The 18185-nt window shown below is 48.2% G+C and overlaps 6 protein-coding genes and 1 non-coding gene across 7 annotated transcripts; 4 read left to right on the forward strand and 3 right to left on the reverse strand.

Annotated features, from left to right (window-relative positions):
• The first annotated feature begins 65 nt into the window (after positions 1–65).
• On the forward strand, positions 66–136 carry DFJ58DRAFT_t97. The gene has a single exon. It is a non-coding gene; the product is annotated as a tRNA-Gly (tRNA).
• A 146-nt stretch (positions 137–282) lies between these two features.
• Positions 283–2538, reverse strand: DFJ58DRAFT_716543 (RNA polymerase I-associated factor PAF67-domain-containing protein; the record flags this gene model as incomplete). Its single annotated transcript, XM_041384229.1, has 9 exons — positions 283–513; positions 567–640; positions 741–835; positions 858–1037; positions 1125–1258; positions 1313–1625; positions 1677–1947; positions 1997–2273; positions 2323–2538. 9 exons carry the CDS (start codon positions 2536–2538, stop codon positions 283–285), a joined length of 1791 nt encoding a protein of 596 aa, XP_041243547.1.
• Positions 2539–2654: 116 nt separating this feature from the next.
• On the forward strand, positions 2655–3857 carry DFJ58DRAFT_400286 (ATPase V1 A1 complex subunit E). The gene is made up of 6 exons (XM_041380213.1): positions 2655–2767; positions 2866–2946; positions 3006–3088; positions 3147–3461; positions 3514–3601; positions 3652–3857. Exons 1-6 carry the CDS (start codon positions 2714–2716, stop codon positions 3712–3714), a joined length of 684 nt encoding a protein of 227 aa, XP_041243548.1. The 5' UTR covers positions 2655–2713; the 3' UTR covers positions 3715–3857.
• Positions 3858–3996: 139 nt separating this feature from the next.
• On the reverse strand, positions 3997–6863 carry DFJ58DRAFT_841765 (P-loop containing nucleoside triphosphate hydrolase protein; the record flags this gene model as incomplete). Its single annotated transcript, XM_041392747.1, has 11 exons — positions 3997–4183; positions 4233–4351; positions 4410–4651; positions 4701–4823; positions 4870–4945; positions 5000–5149; positions 5208–6163; positions 6219–6340; positions 6421–6479; positions 6530–6643; positions 6702–6863. 11 exons carry the CDS (start codon positions 6861–6863, stop codon positions 3997–3999), a joined length of 2310 nt encoding a protein of 769 aa, XP_041243549.1.
• Positions 6864–6957: 94 nt separating this feature from the next.
• DFJ58DRAFT_746018 (Dihydropteroate synthase-like protein) lies at positions 6958–8789 on the forward strand (the record flags this gene model as incomplete). The annotated part of the gene is made up of 4 exons (XM_041387428.1): positions 6958–7298; positions 7360–7607; positions 7657–8684; positions 8740–8789. The coding sequence occupies exons 1-4, from the start codon at positions 7041–7043 to the stop codon at positions 8787–8789; spliced, it is 1584 nt and encodes a 527-aa protein (XP_041243550.1). The 5' UTR covers positions 6958–7040.
• A 1796-nt stretch (positions 8790–10585) lies between these two features.
• DFJ58DRAFT_790370 (uncharacterized protein) lies at positions 10586–11331 on the reverse strand. Its single transcript, XM_041390262.1, has 2 exons — positions 10987–11331; positions 10586–10934 (listed from the first exon to the last, which is right to left on the reverse strand). The coding sequence occupies exons 1-2, from the start codon at positions 11084–11086 to the stop codon at positions 10756–10758; spliced, it is 279 nt and encodes a 92-aa protein (XP_041243551.1). The 5' UTR covers positions 11087–11331; the 3' UTR covers positions 10586–10755.
• Positions 11332–13670: 2339 nt separating this feature from the next.
• On the forward strand, positions 13671–17989 carry DFJ58DRAFT_746019 (heme peroxidase; the record flags this gene model as incomplete). Its single annotated transcript, XM_041387429.1, has 23 exons — positions 13671–13823; positions 13882–13941; positions 14002–14086; positions 14143–14678; positions 14730–14951; positions 15000–15164; positions 15219–15298; positions 15346–15514; positions 15570–15603; positions 15656–15699; positions 15751–15798; positions 15850–16368; positions 16423–16587; positions 16649–16728; positions 16777–16897; positions 16949–17246; positions 17298–17311; positions 17361–17378; positions 17432–17490; positions 17543–17570; positions 17619–17712; positions 17764–17816; positions 17867–17989. The coding sequence occupies 23 exons, from the start codon at positions 13671–13673 to the stop codon at positions 17876–17878; spliced, it is 3057 nt and encodes a 1018-aa protein (XP_041243552.1). The 3' UTR covers positions 17879–17989.
• Positions 17990–18185: the final 196 nt, after the last annotated feature.

Below are 18185 nucleotides of genomic sequence, written 5' to 3' on the forward strand. Positions count from 1 at the left end.
TTAATGGGAGAGTGTGCTATTTTAGCCGCATCCATCACAGATGGATCACGAGCAAGATGAACGTCGCATTAATGGGGTAGTGGTAACCTGGGTCGTTGCCATCGACCCGCCGGGGGTTCGATTCCCTCTTAATGCAAAGCTTGGAGAATTTTTGTGCTATTTTCGTGTTCGTTTTGTATGACCGCAGTATGTATGTAAGTATACCCCGCTGCTCCTGTAGTTCTTTGGCATTGCAAAAAATCCTTAGATTCACAGCTAGTACACAACAGGGCACATAGTCTATTATGCAACTTTGACCCCCACCCCATGCAACCTTCTGTCCAGTCGTTCTCGGTGCGCTCTCTGCTTTTGGTCCATCACCACTCTTTTTCTGAACCTGAGTAGGGGCTGTACGTGGTGGTAATGGCGATGCTTTTTTATGCCGTCGAGCACGCGCGCTGCATGCTCAGAATTACGGATGAACCACCCTGCATATCGCCGGCCAACTGTTGACTCAGCGATGTGGACCATATTCTAGACGATCGTGTGAGCTCTTCAAAGTGAATGGGATGAAGAAGATAACGAACTTGATCTATCACGAAGTTCAAGTCACTTATGGACATCCACTCGCCATCAAGTAAACTCTCAGAAGGTCTTGATCCTTCATCATTATCCTTCTCGCCATTCGCAGCAGTACCACCAGTATTCACGCGTCCGACACATCGCCCGGCGTTTTTCATGACCATCATCCAACTCAGTACCCTCCTCTTCGTCTACACCAGCACCAGATGTATCCAGGAAGCCAGTAAGTTTCTGTGCATCAAGACTTGTGTAGAGCTTCAGGAGACTCTTAAGGCTTGAGACTGGTGTAAGCGGACATGAAATGAGATGACGCAGCCCGGAGGTGTCGCTGGGTTGGATCACCAAGGACTACGCTAGGGTTCTGCGAGGATGGGGAGGTCGGCGTTGGTGGGATGAGCATCAAAGCGAGCGCGGCAGGGTCGTCATATGGCGGGGAATTGGGCACAGATAAATTTGGGACAGGCATACAAGAACAGCTCTTCAAATGTCGACAGACCTTCCTCACTAAATGAATTAGAAAAATATTGAGTGACCGTACTTGGACGGTAGTGTCAGACACATACCCTCGGCCCATACGTCCAATTTGGTCGCCATATCGCTCACGCACAATATTCATTACGTTGTCATCAAGCCTGGTCGGCGCAAGCACATGGCAAAGCGCTAGCAGAGCATACATCCGATCTGCCGTTTTGTTGATCTAACAAAGAATGAGCATAAACAACAAAAAGCATAAACACGTGAAAGCCCTCACTTGATCGTATTGGTAACTGCGAGTGTGATATTGCCGCGCGCGCATCACCCAGTTAAGAACGCCAGTGAAAACACGAGCTGCATCGGGAATCCTTCGCAGCATAAAGTAACATATACCAGCATGATAGGCGGTAGAGACGTGCACAGCTGTAGGCGCCGTGAAGGGAGCTTTTTGACCGAGTCCGACGTTTTCCATGACCTTCAAGGCAAGCGTGAAATCACCGAGCAGAACATGCACGCGCAGAAGGCCGATTATGGAGAAATATCCAAGCATGCGATACAAAGGCTTCGTTCCGTATTCGCCAACTATTTCTCTAGCAGAAGAATCGGTCAATTTAAGCAGACTTTTAAGTGAACTGACATACTCTATTTCCTCATCGCTTTTCCCCTCTGCACGTGCTTTGAGCCATTCATTCACGCGACTCTTTTGGATAAGCGAATACAAGACATTGAGCACGGAATACGAACTCCAAGCTTGGGCACCGCCCTCTGAGCCGAGCATGGTCAGCTCATCGTCAGTTTTTGACGCAGGACGCGAGCGGAAAAGAGCGAATGATTGGAACTGATAGATGAACTCGTCAATAATGTCCCACAACCAGTTTGCAGGGAGGGATAGTGGAACAGGACCGTCGGAGTCTACCAAATCTCATCAAAAGAGTGATCGAAGTGTAATTTAGGCACGTACTAAGGAGGTAGTTGAAGAGCTCGCAGCTATTCTCATATGAGTGGAACCGGTCGTCTACGTTGGGTTGAAGCCTTGAGTACACATGTCGGTAGTACAGTTCACGATACAGGATGAGGAAGATTTGATCATCGTTGACTAATGGTGCAATGGTCTCCGCCTCTGGCCACTCCGTTTTTGCATAGTATTTCTCGGTGAGACGAGTCCAGCCTGACTCGTAAGCGAGAGTTACCTCCTGGAGGTTATTGTCCAAGACGGCTTGGTGAAAATGGACGATAAACTACGAGTTGCTGAGTATAAGTTCATAAACCAAATGATAGAATACTCACGCGCTTGACGATGTCTGGAATTTGTTCAAATGCAGCTTGCTGCGCGATGTGCTGTTGCATTGCTTGCAAGGAGCCTTCGTCGAGCTGAAGATTTGGGTCATCGTACATTTCATTGGTTGACGGAGGAATCGGAATGGGGATGTCGACATCGGCATCGTTAATGTCATCGTCAAGATCTGGTTCGGCAGCCCATAGTGCAACGCGCGGATGAGCCATAGTTTTTTTCTGCTTCAAGAACGTCTTTGACGGTGAGCAGGACAGAAACTTTTGGGTTTGCGGATTTTGCCGTAACAAACTCGGCTTTCCTCATTAGGCGACCAGTTACTTACAGAGTACTCTGTCACTTTCCAGTCAGCGCGGTCCATCCTATAAGCTTCAAAATATTTCCAAGATGCCTCCACGACCAATGAATGATGAGGAGGTCCTGAGTGAGATGAATAAGATGGTACGTCTGCGCATGGTCTCGCATATATATGGTGCCGATGCCCTACCCCTCCTCGGTCGAAATACAAACGAATCTAACATCATAGCTTGTGTACATAGGTTGCTTTCATCAAGCAGGAGGCTCTGGAGAAAGCGCGTGAGATCAAAGTGAAAGCGGACGAGGAGTTTGCTATCGAGAAGGTACGCAGCGTTGTTCCACTCCGTAGTTCTTAATGCGTAATGCGTGTCTATCTCGAAAGGCAAAACTCGTGAAGCAAGAACAACAGGCTATTGACGCACAGTTCGAGAAGAAGCGCAAGGGTGCTGATGTCGCACAGAAGATGTATGGCACCCACTCGCCTGATATTGGGATGTCATACTAATCGCCTAGTGTTATTCAGCGCACAGTCTAACTTGACCAACAAATCGCGATTGAAGCTTCTACAGCGTCGCGAGGAGCAACTGCAGGAACTATTCTCTATCGCTCGGACATCTATTCTGACATTCGCCGAAGACGAAGGGCGTTACTTTCAGTTCCTCGAAGGCGCTGTCGTGCAAGGCTTTCTCCAGCTCATGGAGACAAGTGTCACATTACATGTTCGTGAACAGGATGCCGATATCATGCAAAAGGCGGGAGAAGCAGCCGCAGATTCGTATGCTGAGATCAGCGGGCGCGAGGTGTCTTTTGAGTTGGAGACAACTCTGAGCAAAGATTGGTAAGTCGATCGACTTTCCTGGGGTGCTATTCTCTCAACAAACCCGTTTTAGTGCGGGGGGTGTCAAGCTTGTGAGTAGCTCGCGACGAATTACCATCGACAACACATTGGACGAGCGACTAAGACTTCTAGAAGACAAGGTGGGTCTCACTAAATGTTGGGTCCATTCTCGTCTAATCTACTTTTGTAGATGCTCCCCGAGATCAGAAGAGACTTGTTTGGGCCAAATGAGAACAGGAAGTTCTACACATGAACGCCTCCACACTCTAGACTCGTGCACCAGCCAACAGTCTATACTAGACACGATAGAAATATATCCATTCTTGACTGTCAAGTAGAACTACGGAGTTACTGTCCAGCAGAATACATGCTCTGGTCTATTACAATATTTGTCCAGACACAGTTGAAACGCGAAACTGCGAGGGACGCCTGCAGATTACAGCCCTTCAGAGGTGATATGCACATACATTCCAGATCGAAGAAAATAACAAAAGAGTACGCATAACACACGAAAGCGAACCCTGTAGTACCTATCCTACCCCTGCTGTTTAATCTTCTTCCTCTTCTTCGCCGAACCCCCTCCCTCTTTTGAGGCATCCACCTGGTCAAACCGCGCCCCGAATTTTCCCGCCTGCTTTGTCCCAGTCCTCAGCAACGCGCGCTTCATCTCGCTGTCCGGCCAATTCTTTAAATCGAAATACGAAGGCGCATATTCGAGGAGCCTGTCGGAACGTCAATGCAAATCCAGAGCTGAGAGGCCTGAGAACGTACCAATCCGGTCGCACCTCCGTAACAGTCCGTATATAAGGTCTCGTCGTGAGCACAAACTCATTGAAAATCACCCACTCCGGCTGGGTGTCCAGCCCGCACGATGGATGGAGCCCCACAACCTTCCACAACATAAAAACCATCAGCATGCCAAACCCACCCAAAATAATTGTAACGCACCTGGTTATCTTTTACGGTCATGTAGTTCCCCTTCTCTCCCTCTTTATGCGCGACTTGCATGAAAAATCCACAACACAACGCCTGCCTAATCGCCATAAACATCTTCTTCTGATCTTGTACGCTGATGAGCTCCACCTCAAACCGCTCCATCGTCCGTTTCAGCTGCTCGCGCACGTTGTCTGCTTGCATCAGCGCCCGAGCGGAGAGGTAGTTGTTCCAGGTCCAGTTTTTGTCGTATTGATCTGGGGGTAGATGTGAGTGTGTGTGGGTGTATAAAAGAGGATAACCTACTTTGGTTGTAGTTGTTATACACGTTGAGAAGTGTTAGATGGTCACCATCAGGGACGGTAAGCTGCGCCTTTGCAAGATCTGCCTCTTTCCGCTGGTTATTCGGCCGCAGCCATACATTTGGTACTGCAAGAGCGTCAGATGAGAGTAAACGTCGAGGCTGAGTGCGCACCTGACAACATCGCAGTGATCGTCAAGATCTCGTTGCTACACTTGAACTCTGGGCTGGAGATCAGCATCTTCGAGAGCTAGGAACATGCGTCAGAACCGCGAGGAACAACCCCGTCAGAATAATCACCTACCTGTGGATCCAGGGGAAATTCAGCCATGATGCTCCCCAATGCCGTGAGGTTTCCATCATCATCCAACGCAGCAAGGTAATTCAGCAGTTCCAGTGCTCTCATTAGCGTCTCTGGCGCCGGCGCATCCACATAATCAAACTTGACAAGATCCTACACACGTGTCAGCCCATCTGAAAACTGAAAACAATAACCCCCACGTCACGCTCACCTTAATCCCTGCCTTGACAAGCTCCAGCACCGTATTCGCCAAATTACTCCTCAAAATTTCTGGGTGCGTCTGTTCCTCGAGCTCCGACATAAAGTCCTTCTCCGTGTACAGCCTAAAGCATTTGCCTGGCCTCGTTCTCCCGGCCCGGCCTGCACGCTGCTGTGCCGACGCCTTGGAGATCGGACTCACGAGTAAGCTCTCCACACGGATGCGCGGGTTATACACGTTTTGCTTGGAAAATCCTGGGTCGACGACGTACACGATCCCATCGATCGTCAGCGATGTCTCCGCAATGTTCGTGCTGATTACAATCTTGCGTCCTGGGGGGCCGTCCGGACTGCCTTTCGGTGGCGGGTCGAAGATGCGTTGTTGTTGTTGCGGCGGTAGCGATGAGTACAGTGGGATGCACGTGAGGGGGCCTACAGACTCGGGGTCGGAGTTGATAAGGTCATCCGCCTCGAGCTTGATCTTCCGACACGCATCCTCTATCTCCTCCTCACCCGTCAGGAACAATAGGATATCTCCCGGCTCTTCAGCACGATGAATCATGAGCACCGTGCGGATGGCAGCCTCGACATAGTCTGGCTCCGGTTCCTGGGTGTAGAACACCTCGACGGGGTGGGTACGACCTGGGACCTTAAAGAGCGGGGCGGGGGTATCACCAGAGACAGCGAAGTACTTCTGGAACTTGAGGGCATCTAGAGTAGCGGACATGATGATCAGTTTGAGGTCTGAACGGCGTTGGGCGAGGGTTTTGAGGATGCCCATGAGGATGTCGGTAGCGAGGGTACGTTCGTGAGCTTCGTCGAGGATGATAGTGGAGTAGCGGGTGAGATCAGGGTCGTTCATAGCTTCACGAAGGAGCATTCCATCGGTCATATATTTGAGAAAGGTGGTGCCAGGCTCAGTCATATCTTCGAAACGTATCGAGTAACCGACCTGTCGACCGAGTTGGACTAGGAGAGGAAAGAACTCAAAATTTGATTAGAACATGAAGAAAAAAAAACGGACCGTCCATCTCATCCGCTACACGTTTAGCCACAGACATGGCGGCAACTCTGCGGGGCTGAGTACATGCCACCATTTTGTTCTTGGTGTGCGGAAGATCAGAGTAGGTGACGAACTGGGGTATTCTATCAGTGACAAAAAGAGTCTATAAGTGACTGTTCAAAAATGACAAGGGAGAATATTTGTCTTGGGGGTGCCAACTTACTGCGTGGTCTTGCCTGAGCCAGTCTCGCCGACCATAACAATGATTTGGTGTTTGTTGAACTGTAAACGTAAGTCGGGGTGAATGGGGTAGGATTGGAAGAGGAGCTTACTATTTTGTAGAACTCAGTCATTTGTACAAACACAGGGAGCTTTTTGCGAGCTTCCAGTATCTTTTTGTATTGTGCAGTATGGGGCAGCTTTGTGAACGGGTTTAAATCATGTTCCTAAGTGAATTCTCGAGTCAGCTAGCCAGCATTGATGCTAAGTATTAAAAGGACATACCAATGCCTGACGGACTTGATCTGCATTGACCATCCGAGGAACAAAACCATAGAGAGGCTCTCTCGAGGAAGCGCTGGCACCATTAAGAGTGCTTGCGCTTGAAGCAGCTCGCTCAGTGGGATGTCGATGGGCAAGGTATGGATTATCTTTTGGCATTGTCATGTTTGCGGGCCCGGGGAAAAATAGTAAAGTGCAACCTGGACCGTCGTGGTTCTCTTGTCCCAGTGTTACATAATCATAAAACTCCGTGCAAACTCCGTGGTCCCGCCAACTGGCATTCGTTCTCATACACCGCAGAACACTGCAGTCCTTTCTCTTCAGTGTCTTTTATTGGTATTTATGGTTGGCTTCCTTGCATCCATAATTCGGAATGTTTCTCCATCAACAACGAAGCATAGCGTGGCAATAGCCCTAGGCTCGAACCTTGGCGATCGATTCGCTAATATCGAAACCGCATTGCGCTTGATCGAGCAACCCAATCAGCTGTTGACCGGCGTGGCTGCTGACGCCGTATCGGTCGTTGATACGAGCTTCATGTATGAAACCGCGCCTATGTACGTCACAGACCAGCCAAGATTTGCAAATTGTGCGTGCTTAGTGAGTTTGTCCATTCAATGACTGATGGCCACAGTCTGCAACTTAGTCGGGGGCCCTTTAGGTCGAGACGAACGTGGACCCGCGGATATTATTGAAATTACTTAAAAGAATTGAAACGACAGTGGGAAGGGTGCCTTCTATCCAGAATGGACCTCGTGCGGTTGACTTGGATATAATATTGTACGACAACGAGATCGTTGACACTCGTGCTGAAGGCCTGAGAGATACCCTTGATGGTCTGGCCGATGAACTTGTTGTACCACATCCACGCATGGCAGAACGAGAATTTGTTTTACGCCCTCTAGCTGAGTGTGTGTAACAGCTTGGTTGTTGGCGGTAACTAAATTTGCAAACTCAGTATGATCCCCGAATTCGTGCATCCTGTTCATAAGAAATCAATACGCACCCTTCTGGATGACGTTGTCAGGCAGTCGACCGTCGATTCCCCAATGCTCAAAGTCACCCCTTTCGCCGATTATCCGATCGCAGAAATACGGCAGCTCCTGGGCATGCATCAGGTACCCTCTATGGGAAGGTACTGGAGCACCCATTGTTCAAATGACATCCGGCGACCGACGAAAGTGAGGCTGATGGCCACCTTGAATGCGACTCCAGATTCATTCTCGGATGGTTCTGTTAATAATACATTGTCAGCTGCTCTGACTGACTCTGCGACATCCGTACGAGCAGGTGCCGATATCATCGATATAGGGGGCTATTCGACTCGCCCGGGAGCAGCATTCGTCTCACCCGAAGAGGAGTGCCAACGTGTCGTGCCTGTCATTCAGGCCATACGGTCACATGAAGATCAGGATGTCAGTTCCGCTCTTATTTCAATTGATACATTCCGTTGGGAGGTTGCGGAAGCTGCTGTCCTGGCTGGTGCAAACTGCATCAATGATGTGTATTCCTTCACGGGTCCTGAGTACCCCCTTACGCAAACTTCAGCAATGCACCTGTTGAAAATGCGAGAGGTGGCACGAAAACTCGCTGTTCCTGTCATCTTGATGCATTCACGCGGTGATGCAGGCTCAAACAAAGATTACAGCCAGTACAAGGGCGGAGTTCTAGAAGGTGTACGGGTTGAGCTGGGAGAAAAAGTGGAGGCAATTATTAAGGGCAAAGGCGGAGTACGGAGGTGGTTCGTTATCGTTGATCCTGGTATCGGTTTCAGCAAGACTGTTGAAGCAAACTGCGCACTTCTTCGTGACGCTTCTTCGATGATTACGAACACTCCCACGAATCCACTCGCAGGATATCCGCAACTCATTGGATCGTCTCGGAAGTCGTTTCTCGGCGCGATTCTAGAACGCCCAGATGCGGATGGGACATACAAGGGGAGAAAAAACCCAACCGAAAGAACGAGAGTGGGCGACGGCAGCGACCGTGGCTTGTGCTATTCAACAGGGCGCAAGCGTTGTGAGAGTTCACGATGTGCAAGATATGCGAGACGTCGTGGCTGTAGCTTCAGCTATCTGGAGTTATCCCTAATTAGCCGCTTACCACCAATGTACCACTATGCTGTAGACTTATCGTGTAGATCAATTCCTGCGTTCATGACCCAGTTAATAAGCAACTGACCGGTCAATTTTTCACTGCACCTTAGGACTCTTCGGACTCTTATTCTCGGTATCGGTCACTCATCCCTCGACACTTGAGGGTGACATGGTGGAAGCGACTTGAGGTATCAGTGTTCTAGCACACGTTTCCAATACGTGATGGAAAAACTGGATAATCGTGGGACGGGGGCGCGAAGAGGGAAATATGTGCACCGTTGCATGTGATTGGTATAGACCGTAAGGCTTTTGAGGGCACCTAATTCCAGCGGCATATCATCTAATGGTCGGTTTTCCATGCCGCCAGATCCTCCTTGCAAAGTAAGCACCAGGGATTGCAGGAAGCGCATAGGCTGGAGATTAGCAATGTTACGCATTATAGGACACACAGCGAGTCCGATCAGGACGAGTTCCCTCGACTTTTGAATGTTTTTGAGAGGTAGCGCCATAGTGAATCGTGAGGAACCATAACCGCAGGCCTTATGGAAGAGCAGCAACCAATTTCTCTGCCTCATCTGTCGGGGCGTCTAATAATATATCACAAGCGAAGTAGTGAATCGTTGACTCCTAGGAGAGCGCGATGTATGATTAACCCGGTTGGTGGTGCTCGACCGGTGCACGATCCTTTCTATACCACCAAACGTACAAAAATCCAAGGCCCTGCAGGTCTTCTGGTGTTTGTTCGGGCGAGCGTCCGCTTTTGGAGACCACGGCGATATTGACGTGACTGGCTGCCCCGTTGTTAACGTTTAACAGACACAAGACATTGTTCCACTTGTACTGCAGCAATTGTGAAGTAACGGAGGAGAGCGCGGGCAATTACCAGCTGTTGAGGACTTGCTTCACGTTTTTTTGGTTGTCCTCGGAACGGCAGGTAAAGTCTATGTGAACTGCCAAAAGTCTGAGCAGAGATTCATCGTGCCAGTATATATTCATGCACGTGGGCCGCAGTACGTTGTGGTGTGGCACCAATGATGAGGCCTAGGTGCTACTAGAGGTCACCATACATGCAATTGTAGACAGAGCGAAAATGACACAAGACGCCCAGTCTACCGCTACATTTTTCGATAAACCGTTCGAAATAGTCATGCTTCTAAGAGAATCACGGTTGGATCAACGTCCATCACAGAAAAAGTTCAATGGCAGAAGGAACATAAATTTGAAATCATATAAATATGCAATGATTATGTCATTATGTATTACGCAATAAGATTCTGCTGCTCTAGGTATGAGCGTACATGGGCTGTATATATACATTTTTGAACGGTTGACTAGGCCAGAATGAGCACGAGGAGTATATGGTGAAGGTGAAAATGAACGGTCAAGGCAAGGGGATCGTGGAGTCTGAGCACAAGGTAAGGTGACCAGGTCATATGTAGGATGGAATGAAGAAGGATGTATCCGCGTAACTGCGCTCTTCGCATCAGTGAGTCACGTGGGTACAGTCGAACTACTGACTAATGACTCCTGAGTATCTTCACAGCTCAGTTTTCTTAGAGCCTTCCGTGCCATCACCATGATTTGGTGCTGGCAGTGGTAGATGGTTGAAGGTATATATGTGGAAATGCCAAAGCAATCAATGAAAATGGCGGTGATGAATCTGACGATGACGTCTGCCAATGGGACCCCGGTGAGATTTTCACATTTCCCAAGTGCTTACTAGTTGCAGCCCAAATTAGTCACTCTGGTGTGTCCGAGTCGCATGCGCAGCTGTACGTGGAGTCACACATTTATTCGAATACTTTCTCGAGCCCTCAACAACATATTTCCGACTCTATACCCCAAACTCTTAGCCCTATTCCCCCCAGCGCCAGCCAGTACCACCAATTACGGAGACAGCTGTGCTGTATGGCTATGATATTATAGACACGGCAAGCAAGAAGCGGACTCACCCTTTCCTCTTAAGTACCTGTGCAGGACGAGCCAGGACCTTGGCCTCCGTTGACGAGGTTGCAGCAGCTCGCACAGTTGCAAGTTTGAATGACCGTGATAGTGCTGTTTGCTTCACAGAAATACAAATACGGAAGGCCACCGTTAAAAAGCGGGAGCGTTCCGCACGCAAACTGTACTGCAAGCACCCGTAAGCATGCGGTCTGAGATAAAAACAGGGGTACGCTGAAGATATTTACTAGGCGGGCTGCATGGTAAGCCAGTGGGTTCCTTTTGTGCTGTAACGATGCCCGCTAGTACCGCGGCAGACATGATCATAGTAGTGAGTGAGATAAACTTCATTTTTGGACTTGAAGATAGGTCTGGGCGATGTTCTTTTTTATTGAACTGAAGTTACCGCTTCGCTTTTATACAGAGGCAGTAAAGGGCGGTCAGCCCAAAAACATGCATCTACCATACGTCCGACTGAGCAACCTAATGCGCCCCAAACTGTACAATAATTGGATTTTTAAAAAACCTAATGCGCCGTGGCAACGCGATATCTTTCGACGTGGCTCCTCGATATCTTGCTGGTGTCAAGCTCGCATGGAAATTTCATGGAGACGATCCGCTTTCCCGACGATCTCCAAATGAGTATATTCTATTGTACTTGCCTTCTAAGTCACCAGCCATATCTCCGTTGATGCCACGAGTGTCTCGCTATGGTTATTTCTTATTTTAACGATGGCTCCTGTAGATCTAAGGCTTCACGAACTCGCCGCTTACTGTTATCAAAGACTCGACGTTAAAATGAATATAGTACAGACCAGTATGTACTCCGCTGCCTTTCCCTGAAAGACCGTATTTCATATCAGTCTCCCCTAGCCCAACCAATTAGACGAAGGATACTTTCGTGGATAACACCGTACCAATTGAAATCATAAACAAAATGTCTCAGAAGTGTGCCACGGCCTAGACCAATCAGAATGCATCAAGAGTGCCACATAGCACATCACTCAGTACCACCATAAACTCTCGATGCCCGGTTTTTCGTCGTGACATCCAGCTCCCACCACTCGATTAGGATGTTTCCTGCTGTTGGAAGTTCGGGGACTACGCAGCAAGTACATTTAACCATGCAATAGAAATCAAGTCTCTGTCCCATAACACTGATATCATGGAGTGTGGACGTCGTGGTTATGGGTTTAAATCGTTCACTCATGCTACTGTCTGCAGCAATCCTGGCCGGGAGGCTTGATTTCGAGAAAGAGGGCAGGATTGTCGTGGTAAAAGTGATACGAAACACTCTGGGAGTTCGTAAATTGGATAGATTGAATAACCATCGGACTCTTTCCGGAGAATCGCATTGTACGCCAGGCGCCTCATAGTAGTGCCAGCATGGGGCGATTGCATCAAGCGGAATATCGGCCAACAAATCGAGTACCTATTGGTCGAACATTATCAAAGGATCTGCACAAAAGTGATGATAGCCTAGGGGACGAACAACCGTAAACCTGTAACTTAATAGAGTTAAGTCAGCACCTCTCTAACTTTTGAGTTTCTGCAGGATTGACGTGTCAGTGAGCAGCCGGACGTGGCCCAATTGGCCGGCAAGTCACATTGATTTGAATACATACGTTCTTGAGCCTCAACAAGATATTTCTACACTGTGCATCTGATCAACGCGCGTCCTCCATACATTATGAGTTCAGATCATTTAAACATTATTTTGATTCACAGACTTCTCATCAGTGTGCTCTGGACACATAAGGCAATGTCAATAGAACTTCGAAGCCGGGAGGAACTCGATGATCGCATGCGGCCATGTCAGTCGAGTCTTTCCCGTACAGACATCGATGATAGCTTATGAGGGTATACTGTCATATTTATCAATACAAACCCAAGCATAGTCACCTTGCAAGCAAGGTTATATACCAAACTGATAATTCTGCGATTCGTCTACACGGACAAATAACGGGAAATCCTTCTGAATTGCCTTGCCGAGATACTTTTCCTATTCCTCTGCTTTAATTCAAGTTCACTTCCCAGTACATCGTCTGCATATGATGGCCTTGGTGTTGGCAGTCGACTAACATACTTTTTTTTACAATATCTCTCATTTCCTCACCTAGCTTGCAAGATTATATACCGAACTGAAAATCCTGCGATTCGTCTGTACGGACAAATAACGGGAAATCCCGAACAAACTGGTCAAGATCATGGCTACTACGACAAGGCTTTCATATGGAACAGACCTTGTTTGGTGTACGACCGCTTGTTTATCCTGCCCCAAGTGCTCCTGACAACGTACCCTACAGCAGCTTACTGTGATCAACCATGCTAACTAAGAATACTTAAGATTAAACGTTGAGCGATCACAAAAGCTGATGTAATGATGACAAATTAAGCAAGGTCATCGCCGGTCACTGCGCCTAGTTACATACGCGAATGTAAATTCCACCAGCCACCGACGCGTCCGCCGTCGAGGCTGTAACCGACCAAATTCTTAATAAGAACGTATATATGTTCACGCGCCGACTTAACCCACCTATTTTGAAGAATCCGAAGGAGTTCCTCAAACGTCTGGTTTGAGAATATACGCGGCTGTCGCGTGTCGCAGTACTTGATATGCAGCATGGCGGCAGCCCAAATTTCGGATTTGGCGCTCACACATATATTCGTATATATGTTGAATGGCTCCCCTGCGCTCCATGAACATTTGAATCCCCCAGCTCAACCCAGCTGCAAGGGTAATCTTTATTATTTAATTATTGCTTGACACTCAGGCTGGAATTCCTTTTGGCGGCCTTTTACATCTGTCACTGAATACCTTCCAGACCCGACGCATATATAGCCAGTCGTGCTAGGCCTTTCTCAGCACCACATTCCTTGACCGCGCCCTCCCGCCAAGTTAACTAAACCAATGTTCAGTTCCAATACCCAAACCATGAAACGAGCAGCAGCGTCCCTTGTACCGAAGATCAATATTCTTACATGCATATCCCAGGTCGACATCCCCGCGTGCTTTGACAAAATGAAATCAGTGGAAGACTTCGAACAAATGATCACACGAGGAACCCCCTTTACCCTGGCAGACCTGGTGCGTAGGCTGTCACCCGCTGTGAAAATTGAGCTGAATGCAAGCTATTTACTATCAGCCAGCATATATTGATGCACTGAAGAACCTCAAGTCTGGGATCAATGACCGGGAATTTTTGGTAGGTATATGCGTCGTCTTTCATTGGATGTAAATTCACGCTGCTTTATGTGTAACTTAGCTAGAAAAACTCTTGATATTGATGTCGCGCCTTCCCGACGACTCAGTCTTCGCTAAGGAACTTCAGATTTCCGCGATCGATATCCGTACGTGTAGTCTTTATCGACAAGTTATAAGTACAGTTCTGATCAGGCGCGTTTAGTTTATAAGGACCTTCCTCACCCGCCTTGCAGCTTCTTGAAGACTCCTGTAACGACACCTCTGTCCAGCTTCAGCAGCGTGCCATATGTCTTCCGTAGTGCTGATGGCTCTAATTATTCGATGTCCGCGCCGAACCTTGGTCAAGCAGGCCAACCATATGCGCGATCTGTGCCTTCCACACACGTTTCGTCGCGTCATCCGTTACCAGATCCAGGAGAGGTATTTGATACCCTTCTGCGTCGCCCCCAGAATGACTTCGTCCCCCATCCTGGGGGCCTCTCCAGTTTATTCTTCGCATTTGCAGATCTCGTCATTCACAGCATATTTGATACGAACTCCCACGATTGGACGATTAACAACGCCAGCAGCTACCTCGACCTGAGTATCCTATATGGGAACAACGAAGAGCAGGTCGACAGCATACGCAAGAAGGACGGAACCGGTCACATTTGGGAAGATGTATTTGCTGACAAGCGTCTCTTGTTCATGCCCCCCTCCGTGGGTGCCCTTGCAGTCCTATTCAGTCGTCACCACAATGTCCGTTTTTGTCCTACTACGTAAATGGAGAGATGCTAACCCCTCAAACAGTATATTGCAAACAAAATCTTTAGCCTCAACGAGCGAGGGACATTCGTACCAAATCCAGCGACTCTTCCAGAAGCGGAACGCACTGCCCAATGCGATGAGATCTTTCACCGTGCTCGACTGGTCAATACAGCGTTCTTCATGCAGATCATCTTAACGGACTATGTTGGAGGCATTCTTGGCCTTATCAGAGATGGATTGACTTGGCGATTAAATCCACTTCAGGTCCGGAATTGTTCGTAATGCTTACTATCCATTTTAACTTTCATTCAGGGGTTTCGCGAGCAAACGCATGATGTTTCCCAACGAGGAGCTGGGAACGCTGTTTCACTGGAGTTCAACATGCTTTATCGTTGGCATGCGGCGATATCGCGTCAAGATGAAGTGTGGATTAAACACACTTTCAAAGACATTCTCCCTGGCAAAGACCCTTCAACTGTGCGTGTATCCGTCCTTATACGGAGTTTCCAAAAGTTGTATTTGTTTCCTTAGATCACTGTCAAAGAGTTCAAGGCTGCCGTCCGCGAGGGTAGTGCTAAAATGCCCGGCATTCGTAGCTGGACATTTGGCGGGTATGAAGTGGTCACTTTGTCATGTATTATCAGCTAACAAGTCCCAGTCTTACCCGTGAGGAGGATGGTCGATTCAGCGACGCCGATATTGCCCGTGTTTTACAGGACGCAACGGCCGACAGGGCTTGTGCCTTTCGTGCGAGGGGTGTTCCAGCCGTGATGCGAATTGTGGAGATTTTGGGTATGGAGCAGGCACGAGCCTGGGGTGCTTGTTCAGTAAGTCCAACGAGGGTTGCAAGGACTCGCAGTGATACTAAGTATTGAAACCCAGCTGAACGAATTTCGTCGCTTCATTGGCTTGAAACGTGGGGTGATTTTCACTCCGTCAGTTTATTGATTTATAGTTTGCTTTCCCAGCATACAAAAGCTTCAGCGAATGGAATCCCGATCCAGAGATTCATGTAGGGATCAATCCCGCTGTGTGTGCTTACTCGCATGTTGACCATCAATAGATCGCAGCCGAACGCTTGTACGGGGATATTGAAAACCTGGAACTGCATGTGAGTCTCGACAATAGCTTGGACGGTTTGCATTTGCTGATTCACACTCAGGTGGGCCTGCAGGCTGAGGAAACAAAACCTCCCATTCCTGGTGCTGGCCTTTGCCCTGGATACACCATCTCACGTGCCATCCTCGCCGATGCTGTATGCTTGACCCGTGGAGACAGGTTTCTTACAGTAGACTTCACTCGTGAGTCAACTGATTCTCAGGCCTATACATCATTCGTCGATACTGAGCTTCTCATGGTAGCATTCAACTTGACAACATGGGGTTACGAGCATTGCATGGTCAACAAAATGGATGGATCCTATGGTGGCATGCTCACCAAGCTTCTCTTTCGCATGCTCCCTGATCACTACCCCGCGGGCTCAGTCTACGCTCACTTTCCTTTCCTGACCCCAAAGTTCCTTGCCTCGAGCATGGCCAAGGTGCCACGTAGTGCCGAAATCCGACATCTCTACGATTGGGACTGGCCAGCTGCGTTTGCGGCTGCTGATATGGACGTTATCAGAGACTATGGGCGTCGACTTTCGAACTTACACATGCCTCCCAGGGTACGGAACGAAGCGGTAGGGCCTTTTTACGCTGTTATCTATTGGTTCTCATTGTTACTCATCATTCAGATCAGAAAGCCTATCTCTGATAAAGTTTCTGAATACACTGCGTCCACTTCGCATTTTGCGCGCCTTACAAGTGAGCTGATACGCAAGAGACGCGAAGTTGATGAGCACGTTGACATAATTGAAATCCTGAACCTCCTTCCTGTTTATTGGGTGGGCGACATCATGGTCTGCTTTCTGATACATCAACAGAGGCTGCTTGGAGTTTAACTTGTTTCTGTTTGGTCAGGTTGGATTACCATTGATGGACAAATCATCGTCGCAAATGACTCCAGAATTTTGGTACAAAGCCTTTTTCACCATTACACGGTAAGTCTATCCGCTGTGACGAGCCTCCCGTCACTGACGCGTGCATAGCTACTTGTACTTGAATAAAGATCCTGCTTCCGACTGGACTCTTTGCCAGGAAGCCATGCGCTCTACCCAGTTAATCAAGATATACCTTGAGAGCCATTTGAAAAGACTCTCTGATGGCATCGTAATTATCCTGCATTTTGTTATACTCTCCGCTGCTCAATTGGTGAACCAGATTTCAGTCAATGGTATATGTGATCTTTTGTTTTCAAACCACTTGTCTTCGCATAAAGGTGAAGTGTTCCTCTCGGAGGTTCTCAAAGTCACACCACGGGCTTCGATAGAGGAGATAGCATTGTGTTTGTTCGAGGAGATCATCCCTTCTGCGGCCTTGTTCTCCGCAGTCATCGCTTCTGTGGTGAAGTACTACATGCACGCTCAAAACGAGGACTACTCCGACTTTACTTCTGGTTGTCAAGACAAAGGGTCAGAACAGTCCCCAGCCGTTCTGCGGTATATCTGCAAAGCACTCAGTAAGTCCTTTGCATTTTCTGCGACCTGGTGTATGATAACCAAAGGTTCAGATCTGGACATCGACGTTCGTCCCTAACTTTTTCACTCGAAACATACACTAACTTCAGATAAAGATGATGTCGAATGACGAGGTGAGTTATCTCAAAGTATCAACGTGGCTCTCTGAGTCTGAACGTCCTTTAAGTCACCTGTCTTGCGTATCACTCTCGATGGCCAAGTTATTGCCCTTCCAGAGCAAACTGGGTGCGTCTACCGATTATCTGCGTGTATAGCTCACATAGATATGGTGATCCAGCCTTTTGTCCTGGAACGTCTTCTCAAAGGTAAATGCAGGTGCTTAGAGTTTGACGCGAGACTTGAGAATTTTCCAGATCGCACCTGGAATCATCTGCAGTATCTTCCGCGCAGGTTCTATTCGTCGTCCTCAAATCACCACTCATAGTAACGGGGCGCGCGTTGACGCAGGTAAGTTATGTGATTGCATTGTTTTAAGCTTTTTTCAATTCATTGAAGCAGAGCAAACACCGAGGTTCACCGACATCTCCATACCCACCTCAATGGTCGTTGAGGTGAGTGAACGCTGCCATGCGATATGATCACCACTCAAACGCAATTGTAGTATGATGTTTAATATGGAACTACGGACGCCCAATTCTCGTCACTGTATTACAAGACTCGGACACCTACACTACACGTATTACCACCACTCGTACCGTTTTAGAGAAATCGGTTTGTAATATATCATACAATTGTATCTGATGCCTGGACTTCAGAGATATGGGTTTGTAATATCATCCCAACGTACCTGACGCAAGATATGGATGAAAGGCTATCAGCTCTACCATAACCACTGCGCCGTGGACACTCAGAAAAGATAGAGACGAAAAATACGGTGGGATTCGGCCAGAAACATTCGGTTGGCAGCTACGGCTGTCAAA

The sequence above is a fragment of the Suillus subalutaceus genome, assembly GCF_016647625.1.
Source record: "Suillus subalutaceus strain FC151 chromosome Unknown DFJ58scaffold_58, whole genome shotgun sequence".
Lineage (NCBI taxonomy): Eukaryota > Fungi > Basidiomycota > Agaricomycetes > Boletales > Suillaceae > Suillus > Suillus subalutaceus.

What these genes read in the sequence shown, in the direction of transcription:
- DFJ58DRAFT_400286 (XM_041380213.1), top strand. Translation starts at nt 2,714, where the DNA reads ATGCCTCCACGACCAATGAATGATGAGGAGGTCCTGAGTGAGATGAAT. An exon ending in TGAGTGAGATGAATAAGATG is followed by an intron (nt 2,768 to 2,865) that starts GTACGTCTGCGC and finishes TTGTGTACATAG; the next exon opens with GTTGCTTTCATCAAGCAGGA. An exon ending in AGGAGTTTGCTATCGAGAAG is followed by an intron (nt 2,947 to 3,005) that starts GTACGCAGCGTT and finishes CTATCTCGAAAG; the next exon opens with GCAAAACTCGTGAAGCAAGA.
- DFJ58DRAFT_790370 (XM_041390262.1), bottom strand. Translation starts at nt 11,086, where the DNA reads ATGAAGTTTATCTCACTCACTACTATGATCATGTCTGCCGCGGTACTA. An exon ending in TGGCTTACCATGCAGCCCGC is followed by an intron (nt 10,935 to 10,986) that starts CTAGTAAATATC and finishes CCGCATGCTTAC; the next exon opens with GGGTGCTTGCAGTACAGTTT.